The 24,179-nt window shown below is 50.4% G+C and overlaps 1 protein-coding gene across 1 annotated transcript in view; it reads right to left on the minus strand.

Moving 5' to 3' along the window:
* Positions 1-1,011: 1,011 nt before the first annotated feature.
* Positions 1,012-24,179, minus strand: part of PITPNA (phosphatidylinositol transfer protein alpha) — a 35,005-nt gene continuing 11,837 nt past the window's right edge. The window contains exons 4-12 of the mRNA XM_004593955.2: positions 22,558-22,649; positions 17,416-17,423; positions 16,347-16,421; positions 14,855-14,938; positions 10,089-10,166; positions 9,823-9,933; positions 8,748-8,870; positions 2,252-2,320; positions 1,012-1,349 (exon numbers count right to left, since the gene is read on the minus strand). Coding sequence (XP_004594012.1) covers positions 2,276-2,320; positions 8,748-8,870; positions 9,823-9,933; positions 10,089-10,166; positions 14,855-14,938; positions 16,347-16,421; positions 17,416-17,423; positions 22,558-22,649 — 616 coding nt within the window. The 3' untranslated portion in view covers positions 1,012-1,349; positions 2,252-2,275. The remainder of the gene's footprint in view (positions 1,350-2,251; positions 2,321-8,747; positions 8,871-9,822; positions 9,934-10,088; positions 10,167-14,854; positions 14,939-16,346; positions 16,422-17,415; positions 17,424-22,557; positions 22,650-24,179) is intronic.

The raw sequence follows: 24,179 nt of genomic DNA on the forward strand, positions 1-24,179 counted from the left end.
TATCCCACCCACGTCTCACTCCCCCATGGAAATCTGCTCTCTCGGCAGAGGCACCCAGGCCAGCCTGGGAGGGATCACTGCACACGGAGGCTGGGGAGACATCAGGTGACCCCACAGCACTCTCAGACTCGCCCACCGGAAAGGCATCCTGAGGCTCTCTGTCAAGCTGTAGGGAAACTCAAGCAGCTTTCCCAGGCCGCCGCAGCCTGGGCTTCCTCACCAGTCTGTTTTGGTTGAGTTCTACACTATGCTCGCTATTGGCTTTGGATTGTCCAGGACAGAACTCAGTGTAGGAGCAGAAAGGGCTGAGTACCTCAACCCCCAGACTCTTGTCCAGGAACTTGCAGAGGGAACATATTCTGCTGGAAAAAAAAAACAAAGCTTTTTTGCATGCTCATTTTTTGTGTAGCCGGTAAAGATCAGGACTCCCACTTTTTAACCAACCTCAAAGGACCTAAGGGAGCACAGGGGAAGGAGGATTATTGCTGAGTGGCAGCACCAGCCCGAGAGGGAAGAGGAGCTTGGTCGCATGGAGCTCCTTGGGGTCAGACTGATCAAGAGACAGGGGCAGACTCAAGCCTAGGGGGCTGCACTGGACAATTCCCTCCAGGTGGAGAGCTGACCACCCCAGTCAGGGGTGCTCTGTAGCCACTTCAGATCTATACAGGCTGGGCAATGGGAGGGCCTGGAAGCCATAGCTGTTCCTAAGAACAGCCATTAGGGATGCGATACCTGGGGCAGGGGGTGTTTGTACTTGTTAAATTTTCTACAGTGGAGACTGGCTGGGCCTTGGGGACCTCCGTGGTGCTCGGAGCACTCTAACCATGGGTTAATGGGAGCAGAGGTCAGAGTTAGGAAGCCACACTGCTCTGCTGTGGAACTGGTGGTAATTCTGTGTCTCTGCATCCTCTCCCAGGTGAGCACTCCAGATGGCAAAGATCTGCCCCAGGGGAAGCAAAGATACCTCAGCGTATCCCAAGGTCGAAGACAAAATGAACTTCAATCACCACATCGCAAAAGGCAGCTATTTTGAAAGACTAAAAATGTCACTTGGAAATAAAGGTGGGGCACACACAGCAACAGGGCCGGAACACAATGGAGAGAGGGGGAGGGGCTGTACATACAGTGATCTACAAGCCACGTGTCTCAGAGGAGCAGGCTCCCGCACACACGGGCTTGGCAATACCAGGCGGTCTGTTTGTTCACAATGGTAAAGGACATCTAGAATTCGCTACAGGAGGGGTCGAGAGTTGCCTGAAGAATGGGCACAGAAGGCTGTGTCCAAAGATGGCCTGTCACACGGGAGGGTGGAGCTGCTGGGCCTTCCTGCTGACCACTGTCTTGCAAAACTAGAAGAGAAAGACGATTATTAAAGAAGCTACAGGGGGAAACAGAAACAAACTATTCATCTTCCTGAGTGGGGGCATTTGAAAAGCAAGAAAGGATGCCAGCTGGTGGAGAGGGGAGTATGGGTTGAGGGCACCAGTCTGAGTGGTGACTGGGAAGCTACTGTTACCAGTCACAGTCCTGTCCTTCTATCCCCTAGAGGCTGCTCTAAGAGCGTGAGGGCAGGGAGAGAGCAGAGGGTAGCATCGCTGTGGCAGAGCCCTCAGGCCTCCCTGGCCTGTTAGTGTGAGCACAGCCAGTTCTTGATAAAAATAGGGGGGTTGATGGGTAACAGTACAAAGTCCACTCTGAGCTGCGGCTGGAATGAGGAGGTATATGGGGCACTGGGAAGCAGGAACACGGGGAAGGGGGGATACCCAGGTCCCAAGACCTGGGCAGAAGCGTGCACAGCACTGCTAGATGCCTCTGCTGGAGACAACTACTTAGCGTAGGACCAGGGAGGACCAGGGAGGAAAAGCAGCACACCAGGCTCGACGGGAGCTAAGAAAAGGTGTCTGGCCAGCGAGTTTCCTGAGGCTGGGGCAGGGCACACTCGCTTTTGGGAACTGGGAGCTGGCTCTGGTGTGGGGGCTACAGGTGGTGCCCGAGCATGGCGGCCTCAGCACTAACACAGCTTGAGTTGTATGAGTGACCAGCAGCAGGTGAACAGTGCTTTCGCCTGCCCCCAGCCTTTTGCCCCTCACCCGTGGATCTGTCTGGACAGTTCCCTGTAAACGTGTTCCCAGTCAATACGAAAGGGGAGCATGAGCCATGTTTTCTGACTCCTTGTGGAGCTGTGGGGACCCTGAGGACTCAGCCTGATTTGAGCTCCTAGGACATGCACAGTTAGAAATTCAGTACATACAGTGCAGAATGGGGAGGGGTGGCATTAGTCATCTGCTGTCATTCCTTTCACCGGATCCTTTTGTCTCATCTGTAACAGAAAAAAGAAAAATGGAAGATTCTGGCTCCACCATAAATAAACCTACCTTCTCCTCCTGCTGCTGCAACAGGTTGGGGTACTCTTTGGGCACAAAGCAGGAAATCAGACTAGAAGTCTCCATGCCTTGTAGCCAAAGCTGTGCTGTTTGCAGCAGTTACTGGTCCCACCATCGATAATTCTGCATCAGCTGCAGTTACTTCTCAGGCTCCTCCTCTCATTCATGTAATAGGCACTTGGGCGGCATCCCCTCTGTGCCAGGATTCCCACAGAACTGGGGGTACTTGCACAGACAGTGCCCTCCCCTCAGATCAGCAAGGCTACACAGAACCTGGGTGCAGGCAGGGGGAGGGCCTTGGGTGGGGCAGAGAATGGTCCTTCTCCCCAGGGACCATCTGACTTCTGGGTGACAATGAGGACCCTGGAGATAAGAATACCCAACATCTCAGCTTAAGCCTTCTGGCCAAGTTTACTCAAACTTGATTAAAAAAAAAAAAAAAAAAAACCTGTAGACTCTGGGGGATTAGATCTGATAAACTGGAATCCACAGGAGAATGGAACATAAAGTGAAGCAGGGTGGAGGAAGACTATACGTGTGGTAGGACAGAGGATGACTATGGGCAAGTGTTTCTTTTATTTTTATAGTAAGATGGGTTCAGTTGAAAGGCATCATTACACAGAGTTCCTCCATTTACTGGTTCACTTCCTAACTGACTTTAACTGTCAGGGCCGGGCCGGGCCAAAGCTAACGGGGCCTAGAAGTCCATCAAGGTCTCCCACCTGGCTGGCAGGGGTCCAAGGATGTGGGCCATCCTCTACTACCTTCCCAGGAGCATTAGCAGGGAGCTGGATTGGCAGCAGACATCTAGGACTTGAACTGGTACTCATATGGGATGCTGGCATTGTAGGTGGAGGCTCAAACTGCGCTGGCCCCAGCAAGTGTTCTTTGGTAAACTGGCCAAGGAAGGCCTCTCTGATAAGAGGTATTGTAGGAGCCCTCAGGGATGTGAGAGAGAAAAAACAAAAAAATTCCTGTGGCTGTCTAGGGAGCAGCATTCCCAGACACAGGGAAGACGAGTTCACATGGAGCTCAGATACAAGGTGGCGTCACAGCGCAGTGTCAGGACACAGAGGCAGCAGGTGTGAGAGGGGCACACGTCCCTGGATGCAACTGTGAAGCTGCTGGAGAGCAGGCGAGAAGCCTGAGGAGTCCCTGTTTGTGCCATCACTGAGGCTGAAGCATACATACCTTGCTGGGGGATACTGTGTCCGTGATCTCTCTCTCAAATTATCCGACTTGAAAATTCTTTTCTGTTTGCACAGTGTCAAAAAGTGAGTGCTTACTACTCATTCATTTCCTGCTCAGTTTTTGTTCTTCAACAAATTCTGGGCCAGGCACGGTAGCCTAACGGCTAAACCCTGAGTGCCAGGATCCAATATGGGTGCTGGTTCTAATGGCTGTTCCACTTCCCATCCAGCTCCCTGCTTGTGGCCTGGGAAAGCAGTCGAGGGCGGCCCAAAGCCTTGGGACCCTGCACCCACGTGGGAGACCTGGAAGAAGCTCCTGGTTACTGCCTTGAGATTGGCTCAGTTCTTGCTGTTGCAGTCACTTGGGGAGTGAACCAGTGGATGGAAGATCTTTCACTCTGTAAATCTGCCTTTCCAATTAAAATAATAATAATAATAGCAGTTGTGGGGCCCCAGAGTTGTGGCAGAGCAGGCAAAATTGTTACCTACAGTGCTGGCATCCCATATGAGCACTGGTTCATGTTCCAGCTACTCCAATTCTGATCCAGCTCCCCGCTAAAGTTCCTGGGAAAGCAGGACAAGATGGCCCAAGTGCTTGGGTTCCTGTGCCTGCTTGGGAGATTGGGAAGAAGCTCCTGGTTCCCAGCTTCTGCCTGGCCCAACCCGGGTCATCACATTCATTTGGAGAATGAAAGAAGAGATGGAATATCTGTCTCTCGTCTGTAAACAAATTATGTGTGTGTGTATTTAAATAATAGCTATAAACCCTCCTATAAATCTGTAGTTAATTTTTGCAGAATGAACCTATGTACCTGTCTCTATTCTCTCTAAAATCCTGACACAATGATAGCAAAGGAATTAGAAAAAATAATCTTCCTGTAGCCCTTGACTCTTTGAGCCCTAATCAGCTATGTAAAGATCTGAAAAAGGAAAAAGAGTTGAAAAAAAAAAAAAAGGAAAAAACCTAAAACCATAAATATATGGGTTGGTATAGTGGCACAGCATGCTAATCCACCACAGCTCCAGCATCCCATATGTGCACGAGTTCACGTCCCAGCCTTTTCTCTTCTGACTCAGCTCCCTGGTTGTGGCCTGGGAAAGCAGCAGAGGATGGTTTAAGTCACTGGCCCCTGTACCCATGTGGGAAACCTGGAAGAATCTTCTGGACTCTGACTTTAGATTGAACCAACTCCAGCTATTTCGGCCATTTGGAATGAACAAACAGGTCTTCCACCTTGCTCTCTGTCTCTCTCCAATGTGCCTTTCAAATAAAAATAAATCTTTTGCAAGAACAGAAAACCAAAAAGAAAGGAGACCACAGCAGGGCTGATGTGAAACATTCTGGAAGACGGAGGACAGTGAGTGGAGCAGTAACCACTAGTATGCTGAGCAGCAGCAGCCGAGACCCAGGAGCTGGCTAGGTGGACAGCCCAGGAAGGAGCAATTTATGCTGCAGCTCCTCACAGGCTTGGGAACCGGAAGCCCCAAAACACCTCTGGAGGTGGGTGTGCCAGGGGGGCTGAAAACAAGGGAATGCTTCCAACTCCAGACAGGACAGCTGGGCCACAGTGCTCTCCTCTCTGCCTCGGGAGTCAGTCAGCTATCCGCCTGTTGCCGCAACAACAGGTGGCAGAGTCATTCCGTCCAGGGAAGCTGCGACTCGTGACTCTGGCTTAGCTGAGGGCAAGGTGGGCGTGTGTAGGCTGAGAGGATTGAAGCGAACCCGGCCGGATGGCACGGCAAGCTGGCTGAGGCCCCTCCCCAGCATGAGACCCAGAAAGCAGGCTACTTTTCCTGTTCCTGGAGCCAGACACTGGAAAGTTCTCTTTAGGCAACCAGAGCAGCCCCCTAGGGGCTCCAGAAGCTGGGGCTGACTAGTGGCTGACTACCTGAGGGGAAGCCCACCTACTGATTAGCAGGAAGCCCCTCGGATCTACCACAGTCCAACAGACCCGACACATAGGGGCTCTGACAGCTCGAAAAGCAAAACCCAGCTAGCTTCACAAAGGAAAAGAATACAAGCAGGAATAAGGAAAGATACAATTAAAAACAAACACAAAACAAGAAATGCTTTAAAAAATTAAACTCAACGGGGGCAAGCACAATTGCTCTGCCTGCAAGCACTGTATGGGCTTCAGTTCATGTCCTGGTTGCTCTACTTCCCATCCACCTCCCTACTTGTGGCCTAGGAAAGCAGAGGAGGATGTCCGAAGCCTTGGGAACATACACCTGTGTGGGAGATCCAGAAGTGGCTCCTGGCTTCGGATTGGCTTAGCTCTGGCCATTGCTTGGAGAGTGAACGAAGGGCTGGAAGATTGATTCTCTGTCTCTCCTTCTTTCTGTAAAATCTCCTTTCCAATAAAAGTTAAAAAATCATTAAAAAATTTAAATCCAACAGAAGAGACAGAGTTAACTTGAGAGGACTCCCCAAGGGGAGGCAAAGTTAAGCTTCTGCTTGCAAAACTGGCATTGAAGCAAGTTCCAACTGCTCTGCTTGGAAGATGTCACCAATACCTGGGCCTCTGCCACACACATCAGAGAGCGGATGGAATTCCAGGCTCCTGGCTTTGACCAGTTCTGGCTCTTGTAACTGGGGAGTAAATGCAAGATAGATCTCCTCCTCTCTCTCTTTAACTTGCCTTTCATATAAACAATAGCTATGATCTGTAATGTTAACATCTCATATAGGCATTGGTTTGTGTCTCAGCTTCTCTACTTCCTATCCAGCTCCTGCTGAAAGTCTGGGAAAGCAGCGGGAGATGGCCCAAGTGTGTGGGCCCCTGCGCCCCACACAGAGATCTGCAGAGAGCTCCTGACTCTCAGTTTCTGCCTGGCCCAGCATGCTGGCTGTTGTAACAATATGAGGAGTGAATCAGCAGATGGAAAATCTCTGTCTGCCTCTCTCTGTAACTCTGACGTGCAAATGAATAAATCTCTCTCAAGTCAAAAACAAAAGCAAACAATTTTTAAAAAGAACAAAGTACACAGGGGAAGGAAATGATTAGGTTAAAAATACAGCAACGGTTTCCAGAAAAAAAATCCGAGCTTCTGATTAAGAGAGGCCTGGGAATGAACCAATACCAGCCACACACTATTAGGTAATGCCTATTGCATACCACCCAGAACAAATACTCCCTTGGAAAGACTCACAAACAGAAGTTAACACAGGGGCCCGGTGCAATAGCATAGCAGCTAAAGTCCTTGCTTTGAACATGCTGGGATTCCATATGCATACCGGTTCTAATCCCAGTAGCTATGCTTCCCATCCAGCTCCCTGCTTGTGGCCTGGGAAAGCAGTCGAGGACGGCCCAAAGCCTTGGGACCCTGCACCCAGGTGGGAGATCCAGAAGAAGCTCCAGGCTCCTGGTTTCAGATTGGCTCAGCTCCAGCCAATGCAGCTACTTGGGGAGTGAACCATTGGACGGAAGATCTTCCTCTCTAACTCCCCTCCTCTCTGTACATGTGACTTTCCAATAAAAGTAAGTACACCTGAGCCTGGTGTAGCAGCCGAGGTTTTTTGTGCATATGGGTACCAATGGCTGCTCCACTTCCCTTCCAGCCACATGGGAGACCCAGAAGAAGCTCCTGGCTCCTGGCTTTGGATTAGCTCAGCTCCAGCCATTGTGACGAAATGGGGAATGAACCAGTGGACAGAGGATCTTTTTCTTTCTCCTCTCTGTAAATTTGACTTTCCAATGAAAATATATAAATAAATCTTAAAACACAAAAACTGACTAATCAATTAACCAAAGCTTTTGACACAGAAAGCCAGAAGAAAGTATAAAGTGATGGGTAGGGGTGGCATGGTAGTATATCAGGCTAATCCTCCACCATGTGGTGCCAGCTCATGTCCTGGCTGCTTCATTTCTGATCCAGCTCCCTGCTAATGGTCTGGGTAGGGAGTGAAGAATGGCCCACGGCCTTAGGACCCTGTACCCATGTGGGAGACCCAGAGGAGCTTCCTGGCTCCCAGCTTTGGATTGGTCTAGTTCCGGCTGTTGCAGCCATTTGGTGAGTGAACCAGTGGATGGAATACCTATCTTTCTTCCCTCTCTCTGCAACACTGCCTTTCAAGTAAAATAAATAAATCTTCAAAAAAAAAAAAAAAAAGGAGAAGAATCAAGGGTTGTACCCCAAATCCTGCCATTTCACTGCCAAATGCAGCTGAAGGAATAATCCAAGCACCCACCTTCACCAGAACTAACAGCCCGACACTTGGCAGTGAGTGGGCTAGAATGCAGACTCCCAGCCTCCCAAAGGTGCTGTAGGACTCCAACGGAAGGAGGTGTGGGGGCCAGCTTCCACCCTGGGCCAGCACCAGGAAGCAGGGCTCTTGGCAGGGCCCTCCTAGAAAGCTGGGCAGGGCTGCAGCAGGCAAGGCCTCTGCTGCACGCTCGGGCTCTGTGCCAACCCCTAGCTGCGGCAAGCTGTGAGGAATGGACACAAGCTCTCAGGAAACACAGCTTCCTGTCCTCTTTCCAGCCCCAAGACAGCAGGAGGGCCTCAAACAGCATCTTGAGGGAGGTGCAGGGGAGAGCGATGGTCCCCTACTGTCTTCCTGACCATGTTCCAGCAAGGAATAGCATGGGCTCTGAGAGCCCCCATCCCTTGGCCACACTACAGCAGTGCTGGTCCCCCAGGGCACGCCTGAGTGTTTCACAGCCTCTCCTCAGGGGCAGCTCAGGGAGGCATCCTCAAGTAAGACAGTGGTGTGCAGTGGTCAGGGTTTCCTGGGATCCATGCCCAGGCCCCCCCAGAAAAGCAAAGGCTCCACACTCTCAAAGGAACCTTCTAGAACAGCAAGTTTCTGCCTAGGTTACCACTGTCCTCTGTGGGCAGTGGAGGTTACAGTCACAGACCAGCACGGTCTGCCTGCCCCAGGGCCATTTTCCACCTAGCTCAAGGCGGCCATTTCACTTGCTGGGCAGCATGTCAGTACCACCACGCTGGCTTCTGGGACAAGCCAAGGCCTCAAGCCCCCTGTCAGTCTGAGAGCACAGGCCCATTTTCTTCCTAAATGTGGCCATTCTATCTGGCATGTCCTCCTCCATGGCAGACCCTGACACGATCCTGCAACCACAGGGCAGTGTGCTCAGCCAAGTGCCCAGCAGGGCTGAGGCCTTCACGTCTGCTGGGTGCGCTGAGGGCTCTGTGCCGCCGGGTTCCCACTCACTTCGTCCAGCTGTCTCTTTGTCTCGTCTTCCATCCTCCGAATGTCGTCCATGGTCAGGTCGACCCACTTATCAAGCCAACAGAACAGCTGCCGGTGGAAGTTTGTAAACAGACGCCTCTCTTGCTATAAAAAGGAGAAATGAGTGAGGACACAGCATGGCCTAGGCCGCAGCCACAGCTCTCTGTCCCAGCTCTCAACGGACAACCACCCTCTGCCAGAGCTTTCTGGGTCAGCCATGGACCAGAGACTTCTGCCTCCATGCACCTAACAGGTAGAGCTTCCCGTGGGCTGCGGGAAGTGGGCTGGGGGAAGGAAGCCTCTACGTTGAAGCCCAGCACCTGCCCCACAGCTGAAGGGTAAATGAGGAACCTGAGAAAATCAAATTCCAGAACTCTGTCATGGTTTCTCTCTTTCTCTCTGGCTCTGCCTCTGGCAGGTAAGACTTTCAAATAAACAAATAAATAAATCTTTAAAAGGAAAAAAAAAATGTTCTTTCTCTTCCTAGAATGAAACCTTTACGATCACACTTACTGGCGGTGTGAGCTTTGTCCAATTCAGTCTCTGAGGCTCCTAAGTACCTGGCCCCGGCCCTTCACTTCCTACCACACTCCAACCAGAGCACTTCTCAGACGGGCTGTCCTTGACCTCCCAGCAAGGGCCAAACAGCAGGTTATGACAGGCCAACGGCTACAAGAGGTGGCCCAGGAGGGACACTCTAACAAGTCAGAGACTTTCCAAGGCCTGCCCAGCTGAGCAGCTGTAGCCTGGGGGGATGTGGCTCACATGCCTCTGGCCTATTGGCTTCCATAACAGTCTTGAGTTGTTGTCACACTTCTATCTTAGCAAGTCCTTTCCTGTTCCCTTTGAGGAGCCTCTGGATGGCATACCAAGGCGAGAGAAGGTAGGGTCTGGGAAACCAAGCTATGGAATGTTCTACTGTTGGCAACCCTAGGATGCAGATTACCTGACATGTATGATCCTGTGTTGGGCCAAGATCCCCACAACCTGTCCCTTCTATCTCTCCCAACCCCACACACAGGGAGGCCACTGGAGAGGCCGTTAACTCCGCACTCACCTTATGTATAAAGTTTTCCACTTTGTTCTGTAGGCCCCACCACTTGAACTTGACAGTAACCAGTTTGTACGCACACATATAGGGGCAGTCTTTCTGATTTACAAGTTCTTGCTGCATTAGAAACATACCCACAGGCAGGCCTGTAACTAAGGAGGGCAGACCTCAGGATGTCCGGACCGCAGCCCCAGCCACACCCCTTCTCCCACACCACAGCCAGCCCACCCACACCCTGGGGAATCCCCTGGAGGTGAGGGTGAGAACTGCACCTTCCAATTGGGGCCCAAGGGTCCTCGGCCTGTTTTGATAGATTTAAATTTTGCAGGGTCTTCCTCTGCCTTGTAATCCTGAGAGAAACCGTAGAGTAGGGATGGAGGAGAGAGGCAGAAAAGGAAAGGGGGAGAAGGGAAGACCATTAGTATACACAGCATACCGGCACACCCATTTTAAGGTTACTGGTGCAAGGTTACAAACAATTACAAACAAGAGGCGGACCGTTTACATTTGCCGGAAGGCTGTCTGAGTATGCTTCCCTGCCAGGGTCTGTTTTGTCTGCTTTCGATTCTTTTTTTTTTTTTTTTTTAAGTTTTTTTATTTTTATTACAAAGTCAGATATACAGAGAGGAGGAGAGACAGAGAGGAAGATCTTCCATCCGATGATTCACTCCCCAAGTGAGCCGCAATGGGTCGGTGCTGCGCCGATCCAATGCCAGGAACCAGGAACCTCTTCCGGGTCTCCCACACAGGTGCAGAGTCCCAAGGTCCTGGGCCGTACTCGACTGCTTTCCCAGGCCACAAGCAGGGAGCTGGATGGGAAGTGGAGCTGCCAGGACTAGAACCGGCGCCCATACGGGATCCTGGGGCGTTCAAGGTGAGGACTTTAGCCACTAAGCCACGTCGCTGGGCCCCTGCTTTCGATTCTACCAGGATCCTGGAGATGCAAATTTCCAGGGTAAGACAGAGCTTTCCACCCTAAATGTCCAAACACCTGGCAAGGCTTTTCAAAACACAGATCTCTGGGCCATCCCACACAAAACCCAGTAGTGAGAAGATCTACAGGTGAGGCAACAGGGATTTTTAAATGAAAAAAAAAAAATCTCTATACAGATAACTGCAAAATACAGTTAGGGGTGTGAACAAATAGCACCTTCTCTGAAGTCTTCCATTGGCTTATTAAACACAATCACCATTAGAAACGTGGGGCCAGAATATGGTTCAACAGGTTAATCCTGGGGCCCGGCGCCATGGCTTAGCGGCTAAAGTCCTTGCCTTGAACACGCCAGGATCCGATATGGGCGCCAGTTCTAATCCTGGCAGCCTTGCTTCCCATCCAGCGCCCTGCCTGTGGCCTGGAAAGCAGTTGAGGACGGCCCAAAGCTTTGGGACCCTGCATCTACGTGGGAGACCCGGAGGAGGTTCCTGGCTCCTGGCATTGGATCAGCACAATACCGGCCATTGTGGCCACTTGGGAGTGAATCATTGGACAGAAGATCTTCCTCTCTGTCTCTCCTCTGTATATCTGACTTTGTAATAAAAATAAAATAAATCTTAAAAAAAAAAAAAAGCAGGTTAATCCTCTGCCTCCAAGCACTGGCATTTCATATGGGTGACGGTTCTAGTCCTGGATGCTCCACTTCCCATCCAGTTCCCTGGTTATGACCTGGGAAAGCAGTGGAGGATGGTTCAAGCCCTTAGGCCTCTGTACTCACATAGGAGACCCACAGGAAGCTACTGGCTTCAGATTAGCCTATTTGGTTGTTGTGATCATTTGAGGACTGAACCAGAGAATAGAAAATCCTTCTCTCTGTAAATCTGCCTTCTGAGTAAGAACATATCTATTTTTTTAAAAAGTCTGATGTGAAGGGTAGCACAGTTGCCTAGTGGTTGAAGTCCTCGCCTTTTGTCCGTTGCAACCAGCACCATATGAATGCTGGCTCAAATCCTGGCTGCTCCACTTCCCTTCCAGCTCCATGTTTGTGCCCTGGGAAAGCAGTAGAGGATGGCTCAATGACATGGAACCCTGCACCTGTGTGGGACCTCTGGAAGAAGTTCCTGGCTCCTGGTTTCAAATCAGCTCAGCTCTGGCTGTTGCAGCTATTTGGGGAGTGAACCAGCAGACAGAAGATTTTTCTGTTTCCTTCATTCTGTAAATCTGACTTTCCAATAAAAATAAATAAATCTTTTTTTTTAAAGTCTGATGTATAGAACTTATCTTCTTGTACATTACTTGGTCAGTCACATGTCACTGATTAATAAAACAGTCAATTCTCCATGCTAATTAACCACAGTAAGAGTTTCATTGTGGCTGTCTCCCTACATTGACTAAGGTGGATTAAGGAGGAGCAAACTCAATACCGCATCTACTTAACAGTGGTAATGAAGATAGGGCAGGTGCCAGGAAGAGCAGCTAATGTCCCAGAGAATTCTGGCATCCTATACCACATCCCACATCAGGGTGATGTGTTGGAGTCCCGGCTCTGCCCTCATTTCCAGCTTCCTGCTAATGTGCATGCTGGGAGTCAGCAGTGATGGCATCCATGTGGGAGATGAAAACTGGGTTCTGGGTTCCTGGCTTTGGCCTAGGCCACCCTGGCCGCTGCAGGCATTTGGGGAATGAATCAGCACATGGGAAGTGGCTGACTCTTTGACACATTCTCAAATAAACAGATAGATAGATGGGTAGATGGATACATGACATAAAAATTAAGGGAAAAAAAAAAACCCTGAAACAATAAGCCATTTTTAACAGTGGTCTTCAAAGTTATGAAGATTATTATTGTGTGCTTTTTTAAAAACAAATTTATTTATTTTTATCGGAAAGTCAGATTTACAGAGAGAAGAGACATAAAGATCTTCCATCCTGAAGTGACCTCAATGCCCAGAGCTGAGCCGATCCAATCTGAAGCCAGGAGCCAGGAACTTCTTCCAGGTCTCCCATGTGGGTACAGCATTCCAAGCCTTTGAGCCATCCTCTACTGCTTTCCCAGGCCACAAGCAGGGAGCTGGATGAGAAGTGGGGCTGCCGGGACACAAACCAGTGCCAATATGGGATCCTGGTGCATGCAAGGTGAGGACTTTTGCCACTAGGTTGCCATGCCACACCCTAATGTATACTTTTAAAAAATACATCTTCTGGTCCTGGCACAGTAGCCTAGTCGAGGATGGCCCAAAGCCTTGGGACCCTGCACCCGTGTGGGAGACTGGAAAGAGGCTTCTGATTCTTGGCTTTGGATTGGCTCTGCTCTGGTTGTTGTGGCCACTTGTAGAGTGAACCAGCAGATGGAAGATCTTTGTCTCTCCTCTCTTTAAATATGACTTCTCCCAGGCCCGGCGGCGTGGCCTAGCGGATAAAGTCCTCGCCTTGAACACGCCAGGATCCCATATGGGTGCCAGTTCTAATATCAGCGGCTCCACTTCCCATCCAGCTTCCTGCTTGTGGCCTGGGAAAGCAGTCGAGTACGGCCCAGAGCACTGGGACCCCGCACCCGCATGGGAGACCCGGAAGAGGTTCCTGGTTCCTGGCTTCGGATCGGCACAGCACCGGCCATTGCGGCTCACTTGGGGAGTGAACCATTGGACAGAAGATCTTCCTCTTTCTCTCTCCCCCTCTCTGTATATCTGACTTTGTAATAAAATAAAAAAAATCTTTAAAAAAAAAATATGACTTCTCCCTTATCAATGTATCAACAGGCAGTTAAATTCCCGTGTCCTAACCCTAGCAAGATGTCTGTTAAACAAGAGCAGCCCTAGGGCCTGGCGGCATGGCCTAGCGGCTAAAGTCCTCGCCTTGAAAGCCCCGGGATCCCATATGGGCGCCGGTTCTAATCCCGGCAGCTCCACTTCCCATCCAGCTCCCTGCTTGTGGCCTGGGAGAGCAGTTGAGGACGGCCCAATGCATTGGGACCCTGCACCCGCGTGGGAGACCCGGAAGAGGTTCCTGGCTCCTGGCTTCGGATTGGCGCGCACCGGCCCGTTGCGGCTCACTTGGGGAGTGAAAACATCGGATGGAAGATCTTCCTCTCTGTCTCTCCTCCTCTCTGTATATCCGGCTTTCCAATAATAATAATAAAATCTTTAAAAAAAAAAAAAAAAAAAAAAAAAAAAAAAAACAAGAGCAGCCCTGACAGGGGAGACGCTCCCTGGGCACTTCCTGGACACATTCTTCCTGGGAACCCCACAGTGAGGCAAGCAGGAGCAGCCAACCTGGGGCCTGTTCTCACCTAGCTATGAGCCAGCAACGAGGTGCTTCTGCAGGCACCTGCTGCAGCGTCTGCTACTCTGAAAAGTCACCGCCTCCTGGAGGGCAGAAGCTTTGTCTTCTCATACAGTCTGTATTCCTCACTCATAGCACAGGCATCCTAAGACAGCATTCCAAAATAAGCAGGAAACTTTTTTCACTAGAATATTTCACTGTATTTGAATGGTAGAGACAGAGACGGAGACGGACAGACAAGCTCTTTCACTGGCTGATTAATTCCTTAAATGCTTACAACAGCCAAGATTGGGCTAGGTCTATGCTAAGAGCCCAGAACTCAATGCAGGTCTCCCAGCTGGGTGGCAGGGACCCAGCTACTTGAGCCATCGCATGCTGCCTGCCAGGGGTGCAGCAGCAGGAGGCTGGAATAGAAGCAGAATAGCTGGGACCCAGACCATGCACTCCACACAGTATGTCACACCCCGAGTGGCATCTTAACCACTGTGCCAAATGCCTGCTCCAGGAAGCGTTTTTTAACTATTCAGTTGGAAAAATACATTTGAGAACTAGAGCTCTGGGTTTTTGGGCTAAGCATCATTTCAACAGGTAAAACACTCTCACAAGTAGCACCTATATTATCCACTAATCATTTGCAACCACCAAACAGGACACATAGATTGGGGTCACTATTTTTCTCTTAATACGATCAGTAAAACATAAATAATATCCGCCCAAGAGAACTTGCTTTTCAGCCAAGCTGGATATGGGTCCCTGGTGTGTCTAACCATTTAGAGCCATTTCTGCATCAGAAGGCTTTTCACATCTGTAAATAGCTCCTACCTTGCTAAGTACTTGGCTTCGGTCTGCAATGTCTATATATATGGCTTCCACATGCTTCCATGTCTCAGGCTCCAGTTTATGCACCTGCAGAAAGAAGGGAGACCGTGCTGCTTTGTGCAGTTTTAGCTCAGTATGCACAATGGCCAGCTAGGAAGAGCTACTACTGCAACCCCCGGTGTAAGATTGGAACTGGTGTGAAGAACCCGACACAAGCTGACCATCTCCAGCCAATGTGAAATGCTCCCCAAAACTCTGAAATATTTTGCAAGCCAACACGGTGGTACAAGTGAAAAGTTACACATCTGACCTCAGGTAATGGGTCACAGCCAAAACTCAGGTGTGCAAAAAAAAAAAAAAAAAAAAAAAAAAAAAAAGTAGAAAATTACTTTTAGGCTATGGGCATAAAAAACAAGAATAGGCTGTGTTTAGGTGTGGGTCCTACCCAAGATGTGTTACTGTGTCTAGGCACATATCCTAAAATTGAAAACACCGTTGGTTCCAAGCATTTAGAATAGGGGACACTCTGTTTGTACCAAACAATCCCCAGCCATGCAAGAATGGATTTGAAGTAGGCATAAACCGGAGAACAAGCATGCTGACTCCACAGGCCAGCACCATGCCAGCAGGTCCAAACACCCACAACACTCCCTCCAGCACCCACACTGTGGGTAGGTGCCTGTATTTATTCCTGTTGGAGACACTCCTGGGCACCCTGCCTTCTCAGCCACGCGTTTCTTACTGTGGTCAGGTTGTACACAAACGTAATAACAAAATTCAGACCCAAGTTCAAAATGTCCAAAAGGGAGGACATTCAAGTGTGGCTCCTGCTGTTGCTTGTCCCTGGGTCCTACTCTTGAAGAACTGCCATGCCGCCTGGCACGCAGCATTCATGCATGTGCACTTGCCTCATTACAAATGATGAGAAAGGTAAAACACAGAAACACTGTTTTAGAGCTTGCTCTTTTCACTGAACAACGTAGCATCAAAGGCTGCTCCCTCTGCTTTCTTGGTAATGACTGCACCACAGACCACTACTTGGCTGCAGCAGTTTCTCTGCTGGTGTTCTGCTGAGGAGCTCTGATGTTTTTCATCTTTGGCTATACAAAGGATGCTGGAAACAACTCTTCTTGTAGATGTGCTATTTTTACACATGAGAAAGGAAGTGTCTAACAACGTCTGGGGAGTGGAAGGGCATGGGTACAGGACAAGTATCCTCAAAGTGGGGGGATTCCTGTGAACTGTGCTCTAAACAAGCTGCAAACCCTAGGTGTACTTTAGGCCACTCCAAGCACCACAGGAAGGCTCACAAAGTGTCCTGGAGATCACAATTTGCAAATCACAAACGAACAGAGCAATCCCATGCCGCACAGGAAGGTAATGGCCTCTGCTCAGACCAGCACAGAGGACCCTACAGCCAGGTTAAATGAGGCACAGTCTTAAGACCCTGCCTTCAATCCTGGAAGTCCTGGGGCTCTTGGGAAATACTACTTACATTCTCCTGGGTGCCAAGATCCGGTTTGTGCCAGGTTTCAATTTTAATCAAAAAGTCTTCTTTCATGTATTCATTCTGGAAGAGGGGAGGGAAGAAAAACCACCTTACAGTGTCCAGGCTGCAGAAATCACAGGCAGCCAGAAGCTTCCAGCTGGGCCTCCCCCAGTCACTGACTTGACTGGGAGCCCACGCTGTGCTAAGCATTCATTGTCCCCACCCCATCTTCGCCCTGGCCTCAGAGGTCTGCAGATTCACCCTCATTTTCACAGATGAAGAGAGTGAAATTCCCAACAAACAGGTTATGTGACTTGTCCACAGCCAAAGACAGCATCACAGAGCTGGGCCTCAAAAACAGGTCCGACTGACTTCAGCATAGCCCAGCCCAGCAGCTGACACACACAAGTCATGGGGTAAGGGTTCGGGAACTCATCCTACCCAGGTGCCTGGCCCCTTTCCCTCCAGCGAGCCTTTGCTGGATGGAGTTCCCTTCTCAGCAATCCAACCCCCGTGCTGGCTATGTTCTCTCTCCTTTAGGGCCTCTTAAAAAATCCAAACTACTCAAAGGAGGAAAACGTAGGGACTCCTCGGCAGGAGCTGAGCTTTCCAGAAACTACTGGCTGCATTTAGCAGTAGGGAAGAGGCTCTGGGATGAACATGACCATGGAGAGGAGGGGCCAGGGTCATGGGATGGCCACGGGAAAGAAATTTTCCCAATTCTGCTGAGGGCCAGGCCCCCTGGGCTGCTACATACTCATCTCGGGTCAGCTGCCACCCTGGGGAAGGCATAACCTTGGGGGGGGGGGGGCGGGGGAGCACAGGAGCAGCAGGGGAGGGACTCAAGTCACTCTGAATGCAAAATGTCAAGGGTTGGGATGTAAGAGATAAAGCCGCACAGGCGCCCACCATGCCCTTCATTGGGACTGAGCCTCAACAACTCTACTGTTGCTTGAGAGAGGAGGCCACTCAGCTCCTCTGGTGCAGTGGCAACATTGTTTCTTCTCTTCTTATAGGTCACCTGCACACACACACACACACACACACACACACAAACACACCCGACAATACTTACTGTAATAACTGCTCCAAGGCAGGGACATAGAAAGAAAAGAGAAAAAGATTAATGAAGATGAATAAATACCTGTCCTGCTCCCCAGGGACTTTGAAGAGCAAAGAGGTTTCAGTTCCCCATGGCTCAAGCCACCATCACCTCCAAACGCCAAAAAGGGAGGAGTACATCCACGCACGCCAACCCTCAAGTGTCACTCCTCCTGGAGTCCCAAAAGACCAAACTGTAACTTAATTAAAGTGATACCACTCTGGGCTTCCTCTTAGCAGGGCAAGGAGATGCTAGTTATCTCCGAACACATGGCCCTCAGGGCATCACCTGGGCACGCCCTCTCCTCCACCTGTTGGAGCAGGCTACTCCAGCCCGGTGCTGACATCTGTCCCCTACCCTTCCTCTCACTGTAACCAGACCTCACGCGCCCCACGCTCCAGCTCATTGTAATGGGACGCGCTCGGAAAGCGCCGCGGCTACATTATTTAAGAGAGAAAATGACTGAGGCTCCCTGGTCACTGGGAGCAGACTGGTCAGTCCTCCCCTCAACAAAGACCTGGCTCATTCAGGACCCTCCGATGATGGGGGCTGCCTCAATGTCTGGTGGGTGCTCCTCTGCCATGTTTGCAGAGTTTATGGGAATAACAAATTCTTTAACCCTGAAACTGAGACCGGGGGAGCTCTGAGACTGGCCCACGGCAAGGCTAGAACCTAAGGAAGGTGATCTGTCAGGCCGTTAGTAATTTCCCGACCCCTGACAGACATCTGAGGAAGCATCTGTGAAAACGCCAGCAAAGAGGCATGGGACTGAAGTCACTGTCCTGTTGTCAGTCTGAAGAAAAATTCTATTTTTTTCTTTTAAAGATTTATTCATTTTATTACAGCCAGATATACACAGAGGAGGTTAGACAGAGAGGAAGATCTTCCGTCCGACGATTCACTCCCCAAGTGAGCCGCAACGGGCCGATGCACGCCGATCCGAAGCCGGCAACCTGGAACCTCTTCCTGGTCTCCCACATGGGTGCAGGGTCCCAAGGCTTTGGGCCGCCCTCCACTGCTTCCCCAGGCCACAAGCAGGGAGCTGGATGGGAAGTGGAGCCGCCGGGATTAGAACCGGCACCCATATGGGATCCTGGGGCTTTCAAGGCGAGGACTTTAGCTGCTAGGCTGCGCCGCCGGGCTCTGAAAAATCCTATTTTTAAAAAAAGAAACTAGGTGGGCCCGGCGCGGTAGCCTAGCAGGTTAAGTCCTCGCCACATCAGGATCCCATTTGGGCACCAGTTCTAATCCCAGCAGCTCCACTTCCCATCCAGCTCCCTGCTTGTGGCCTGGGAAAGCAGTGGAGGACGGCCCAGGGCCTTGGGACCCTGGATCCATGTGGGAGACCCAGAAGACGCTCCGGGTTCCTGGCTTTGGATTGGCTCAGCTCCAGCTATTGCAGCCGCTTGGGGAGTGAATCATCAGACAGAAGATCTTCCTCTCTGTCTTTCCTCCTCTCCGTATATCTGACTTTGCAATAAATCTTAAAACAAAAACAAAAACAAAAAAAAAACCAGGAGTGAGCACTGCGACATAACAGGTTAAGCTGCCACCTTAACATTGCATGGGATGCAATGCTGGCATCCCATGTGGGCACTATGTATGCACATGGAAAGCAGAAGATGGTCCAGGTCCTTGGGTCCCTGCACCTGTGTGGGAGACTTGGCTAAAACTCCTGGCTCCTGGCTTTGGTCTGACCCAGCCCCAGCCATTACACTAATTTGGGGAGTGAACCAGTGAATGGAAGCTCTTGCTCTCTCCCTCTATCTGTGTTTAACTCTGCCTTTCAAGCATATAATTATTTTTTAAAATAAAAGAGGGTGAGTGACTTGTGGACAAAAGACCCACAAGAACGAAGTCCAGGGAAGCCAACTGGCATTCATTTCCCATCACTGTGGCAGGATTGCAAGCCCGGGGCTATGGTAGGTGCAGCAGCCCTGTCCCTGGAGGACACAGCTGTCTCAGGCTGTCTCATGATGCTGGCACTAAGCTTCCCAGCCAACCACCTTGTTCTCAATCCCTGTTCTTCTAGTTTGGCCCCTGTAGGGAGCGAATGTGCTAATCAGTGGACACATGAATGTAATATCTTAACCAGGTGAATAGTTTTCACTATGCATTGCAATTGTTTTACTTTCTTCTTAAAAAAAAATTACATGTTTATTTGAAAGGTGGAATTAGAGACAGAGATCTTCCATCCACTTGTTCATTCCCCTAACTGGTCACAAAGCCAGAGCTGAGCAATCTGAAGCCAGGAGCCAGGAATTTCATCTGGATCTCCCCTGTGGGTGCAGGGACTCAAGTACTGTACTCAGACCATCTTTTGCTGCTTTCCCAGAAACAGCAGCAGGGAGCCGGACTAGAAGCAGAGCAGTCAGGACTCGAACCAGTGCTCATACGGCATCCTGGAATTGCAGGCAGTAACTTAACCTGCCATACTGCCACACTGGCCCCTGTATATGGTTATTCTGGTTTTAACTTGGTTTTCCGGGTAGAAGAATCCACAAACAAATAATGCCCTGGTTAGCAAATAGGACTATCTGGTTTTACTAGCAACACCGTATTTCAGCGCAACTTCACAGACTGGCACCTGGCATGCATTCATCTTCACAAGCCTCTGGATGTCTGCGATGATGAATGCGATGATCTGCCTGGCCTTCAAGGCCAACATGGGCTACCCAACAGTCCACCCAACCTCTTATCCTCCCGGCCCCTCCCTGCCAGCTGTGCAGTGGCAGCAGCCCCCAGGTTTTCTGCTGCAACTCCAGGTACATGGGGAATGTCTTAGGAAACCCACAAAGTATGGCTCTGGTGAAACTGTATCCAGTTAGAGGCCAACCTAGCAGGAGAAACCAAGACTTCCCTCTTTCTTCCCACTTCCCTGCCCAGACCAACTCCCATCTTACCCCAGCCTCACATCACAACCCATCAGCTGCTGGTGCAAAAGAGAAATAAGGGAAGAGAAAACATCGAGGATGAGTAAGACTTCCCGAATCTGTTTCCGCCTGACTCAGAGAGGCTCAGACGCTCCAACCAATAAGCTCCCTCTCACCCCTGCAGGCAACTGGAAAGAAGCCCTTTCTTGCCTGCTTCCATCTTTTACTTAAAAAGAGCAGGTGTCTAACTGTGCAGGTTCGAGACTCAACAGATCCAATCTATATGAAGGTGGATTTTTAGTAAGTTATCACCCCCTGATGGCATCACACTATTCTCCCCCCACTCCATCTTTCTTCTTCATGGAATATCTACAAATCCTATGTTTATTTTTCTTGTGCTTGTGGTCAAGAATTAACATTTGCTTTGTCTTAAAAAATTAAAAAGCCTATGACAGCTGTAGTGCTCTCTCCCTAGAATTACAGAGGACAGCAGCATCCCCCAGTTGGCACCAGCTGTGTACCCAGAACCCTGCCCAGACATGGAGAAGTATATGCTATCTGTTTGCCTTCTCTGTGCCACGTTGGCCAAGGTTCTTAGCACGCCTGCCCACTGCAGCTCTTTTGACTATCAAGAAAATTCACCTTTGGTCTCAGCCCAGCCGCACCCAGTCACACTGCACACTGTCTTTAAGGACAGGTACGCATGCCTCATTTCCAGTAATTGAACAGTTTTGTGCTCAGGGTTTCAGAAGTGGTGAGGTTTGCGTTTTTACCTAAAGCAATAAAACTACGTGTTACACAGTTGTCCAGTGCCTACTGTACATCTCCTGATACGCGCGAGGCCCTTGAACTTGTCTGCATAGGGCCACAGAAGCTTACAAAGAGCAAGGATCTCCTGTTCTGAGCTTCAGCTCTTCCCAAAGTCCCAAAATAAGGATCACAGGGTCACATAAGGACCACTTTGTCACCAGATACAATCTAGCAAGTGCCGGGTCTCAGCAAATCAAACAAGTGAGGCAGCAGAGGCCAGCAGAGGCCAGCAGAGGGACCCAGAGGCAGGCCGCTCGTGCTGATAGAGGGAGGTTACTGGGGAGAAAGGTCACTCACCTGGTGCACAAGTCCCCGGGGACCTCAAAGGACTCCTCTGGGACATGCAGCAGGTTGGGCTCAGAGGTCTACTCCAGAATGGCCCTTGAGCCCTGGGAAGCTTGGGAAGCTGAGAGTATGAACTGCCCCAAAGGAAGTGGTCAAGCTCAAATCTTTCCTTTTCTTTTTACCAACTCCACACAGGAGAGTAGCCGAGACAGACAATAAGTCCACAGCCACCCTCAGCTGTAGCACGTGTTGCCTCAGTATAAGCCATCAGCTCAGAGCTCTGGGACAGCAGTGCCTGTCTGCCCAAGAGAAAGTTATGTACACTCTAGGTAAGCACAGCCAGCTGCCTTTAAGTCCTGGGTCATCAAAAATTGGGCTTGTTTAAACTTTCCCCAAACAACCTTACTGTTTCCCTTGACGCCTTTCCTCAGGGTTTCATCCAAGACAGGAAGGTCACTCCACAGGCCCTTGCATGGGACCGTCTTGCCAGAGAGTGCCTGGGCTCAGGGGTGCTTTTGAAGCCCAGTGCAAATACATCACACGACAACTGGCAAGGTCAGGGTCGGGTCACATGGGAGTGCCAAGGTATCATGGCACACTCCTAGGATGGAGTATTAGGCAGCCATGACCATTCAACCATTTGGAATAACAGACAACCTGGCAACATTTGGAGTCCAACAAATGGAATCCATTCTCCATTTATTGGAGGATAACAGGTAACTAAAAATTTAGTGATTCCCTGAAATTTGTTTACAAAATATGTGTGGAGAATATACATGTCCATGAAAAAATGGACTACTAAACTACGCCAGAATTTTAAATATTTTTCTTCTGCTTTGATGTATTTTCAACATGCGTACAGAGAACCTCTTCTAATATGCAAGCATAATCAGAATTCGCATACCCTTCCTTGGAAAGAGGGCTGGCCGTGAGCTAACGGAGGCCATGATGGCTGGTGGCTCGCACAGCCGACTGCTGAGTTGAATAGAACACACGCACCGCAAGCCTGCAGGAAGCCCAGCTTTCCCCCTTCACCGGCTTACCCTGGGAAATGAGGGTGGAACATAACTCCCACCTCTGCCCTACTCAACCACACTTACTACACTGTGGGGCCCTCAGCCCCGTGGCTGGCCATACCCACACTCACCAGTTCTGCAGTAAGGGTAGGCATTCCAAGCTTTCTCGTGGATGTTCAGGGCTCCTTCTGGTGCCAGCATTCGAACAAATGTGGGTACTTTGCTACAATGAAACAAAAACAAATGGATGATGGAGAGAAATGGAGGAGTAAAGGTGGTGGCAACAGGCTCCAAGGAAGCTTTCACACACCCAAGCTTTGGGTCACAGTCCAGCTTCTCCAGGAGGGAGCTAGCCTACAGCACTCTGCGAAATAAGCAGGTTACTCTTGCGTGTGAGAAGCTACTTGCCTGGTCACAGTCACCCAGCCACGCCTGCCCAGCCACCTACCAGAACAGGACAGGGCATGAGACCACGGGCTACCTGTCGGGCCTATCATCCATTATGTTATCATTACCCAGTTATCCAGAGCTCACTGTGGTCAGGGTATGACACCACACAAGCCTGAGACACCAAGGAAAGACCTGCAGGTGGGGACCAGGCTAGGCTCAGGGACCAGGGAGATTGGCTAAGTTGGAAATGCAGAACCCAAGAGGATCCAGTGTCTTTTTACCAGTTCTGAGTGTCCAGGAAGGCCTCAGCGCCATTGGCCTTCTACTCAATTTTTATCTCATATTGCAGAACAACATGTAGGCTATGAGCCCAGTTGTGTGTGTGCTTGTGTTTTAATGCATATTTTCTTTTTTTCCTGTTGTCTCTTTAAGAAAACAATTCATCTGAGAGTTAGGGAGATGAACAGAAAGAAAGACTTAGTGAATTCCTGTGTGCCAGTCTACTTCCTAGATGTCTGCAATGACCGGGGCTGGGCTGAGCGGGAGCTGGCAGCCAGGCACTCAATCCGGGTCTCCGTGGTGGGTGGCAGGGACCCAGTGACTTGAATCATCAGCTGCTGCTTTCTGGGGTCAACACAGGCAGGAAGCTGGAAACAGGAGCTGGAGCCCAGTATCAAAGCCAAGTCCTCCAGCACGGAATGTGGGTTTCCTAGCTGTGAAGGGGGCACATGCTAGCTCCCGGGTTTTCCAGGGTAACCTCTTGAGTGCTCAGCAGGCTCTGGCTACCTCGTCAGCTTAAGGGCCTCAGGCCTCAGAACTCAGAGCTAACCCCCACGAAGAGCTAACTCAGAACATTCCTGATGGACACATGCCCATGCCACTCCTGTGGGTAAGGATTCCTGTGTACCAGGTACACAGAGAGGTGCCTTCCCCGGGAAGAGTATGCAGTCCAGCGGCGAGGAGCACAACTCAGCAGGCAAGGCCAGCGAGTCCCGGGGGAACCCAGCGCAGGCAGCGCTGCACACAGGGGCTCCCCAGGCACAGTTGGGCCACAGCAGAGACACTGAGGAGCGCTGTGCTGGACAAAGAAGGGGAGCGACAGCACAAAAACTAAGCCAAGGGAAGAAAAGACAGAGGGGTGGCGCAGGGCCCAAGGCGGGGGACCTGGAGAACACTGTGGCCGCATCATGAAACAGCTTGCACACCATGTTTGAGGGCATAGGTATCACCCAAGGGCAGAGGGAAACCTTGTGCAACTTTAAAGCTGGGAGCAACAGAGCACGCAGGCAGCATGCTGGGAGCTGGGTGGGGTGTTGGGAGGAAGCGAGACCAGTCAAGAGCGTGAGAGAGGACGGAAACATGA

This window comes from Ochotona princeps, chromosome 17, assembly GCF_030435755.1.
Source record: "Ochotona princeps isolate mOchPri1 chromosome 17, mOchPri1.hap1, whole genome shotgun sequence".
NCBI classification, from domain to species: Eukaryota; Metazoa; Chordata; class Mammalia; order Lagomorpha; family Ochotonidae; genus Ochotona; species Ochotona princeps.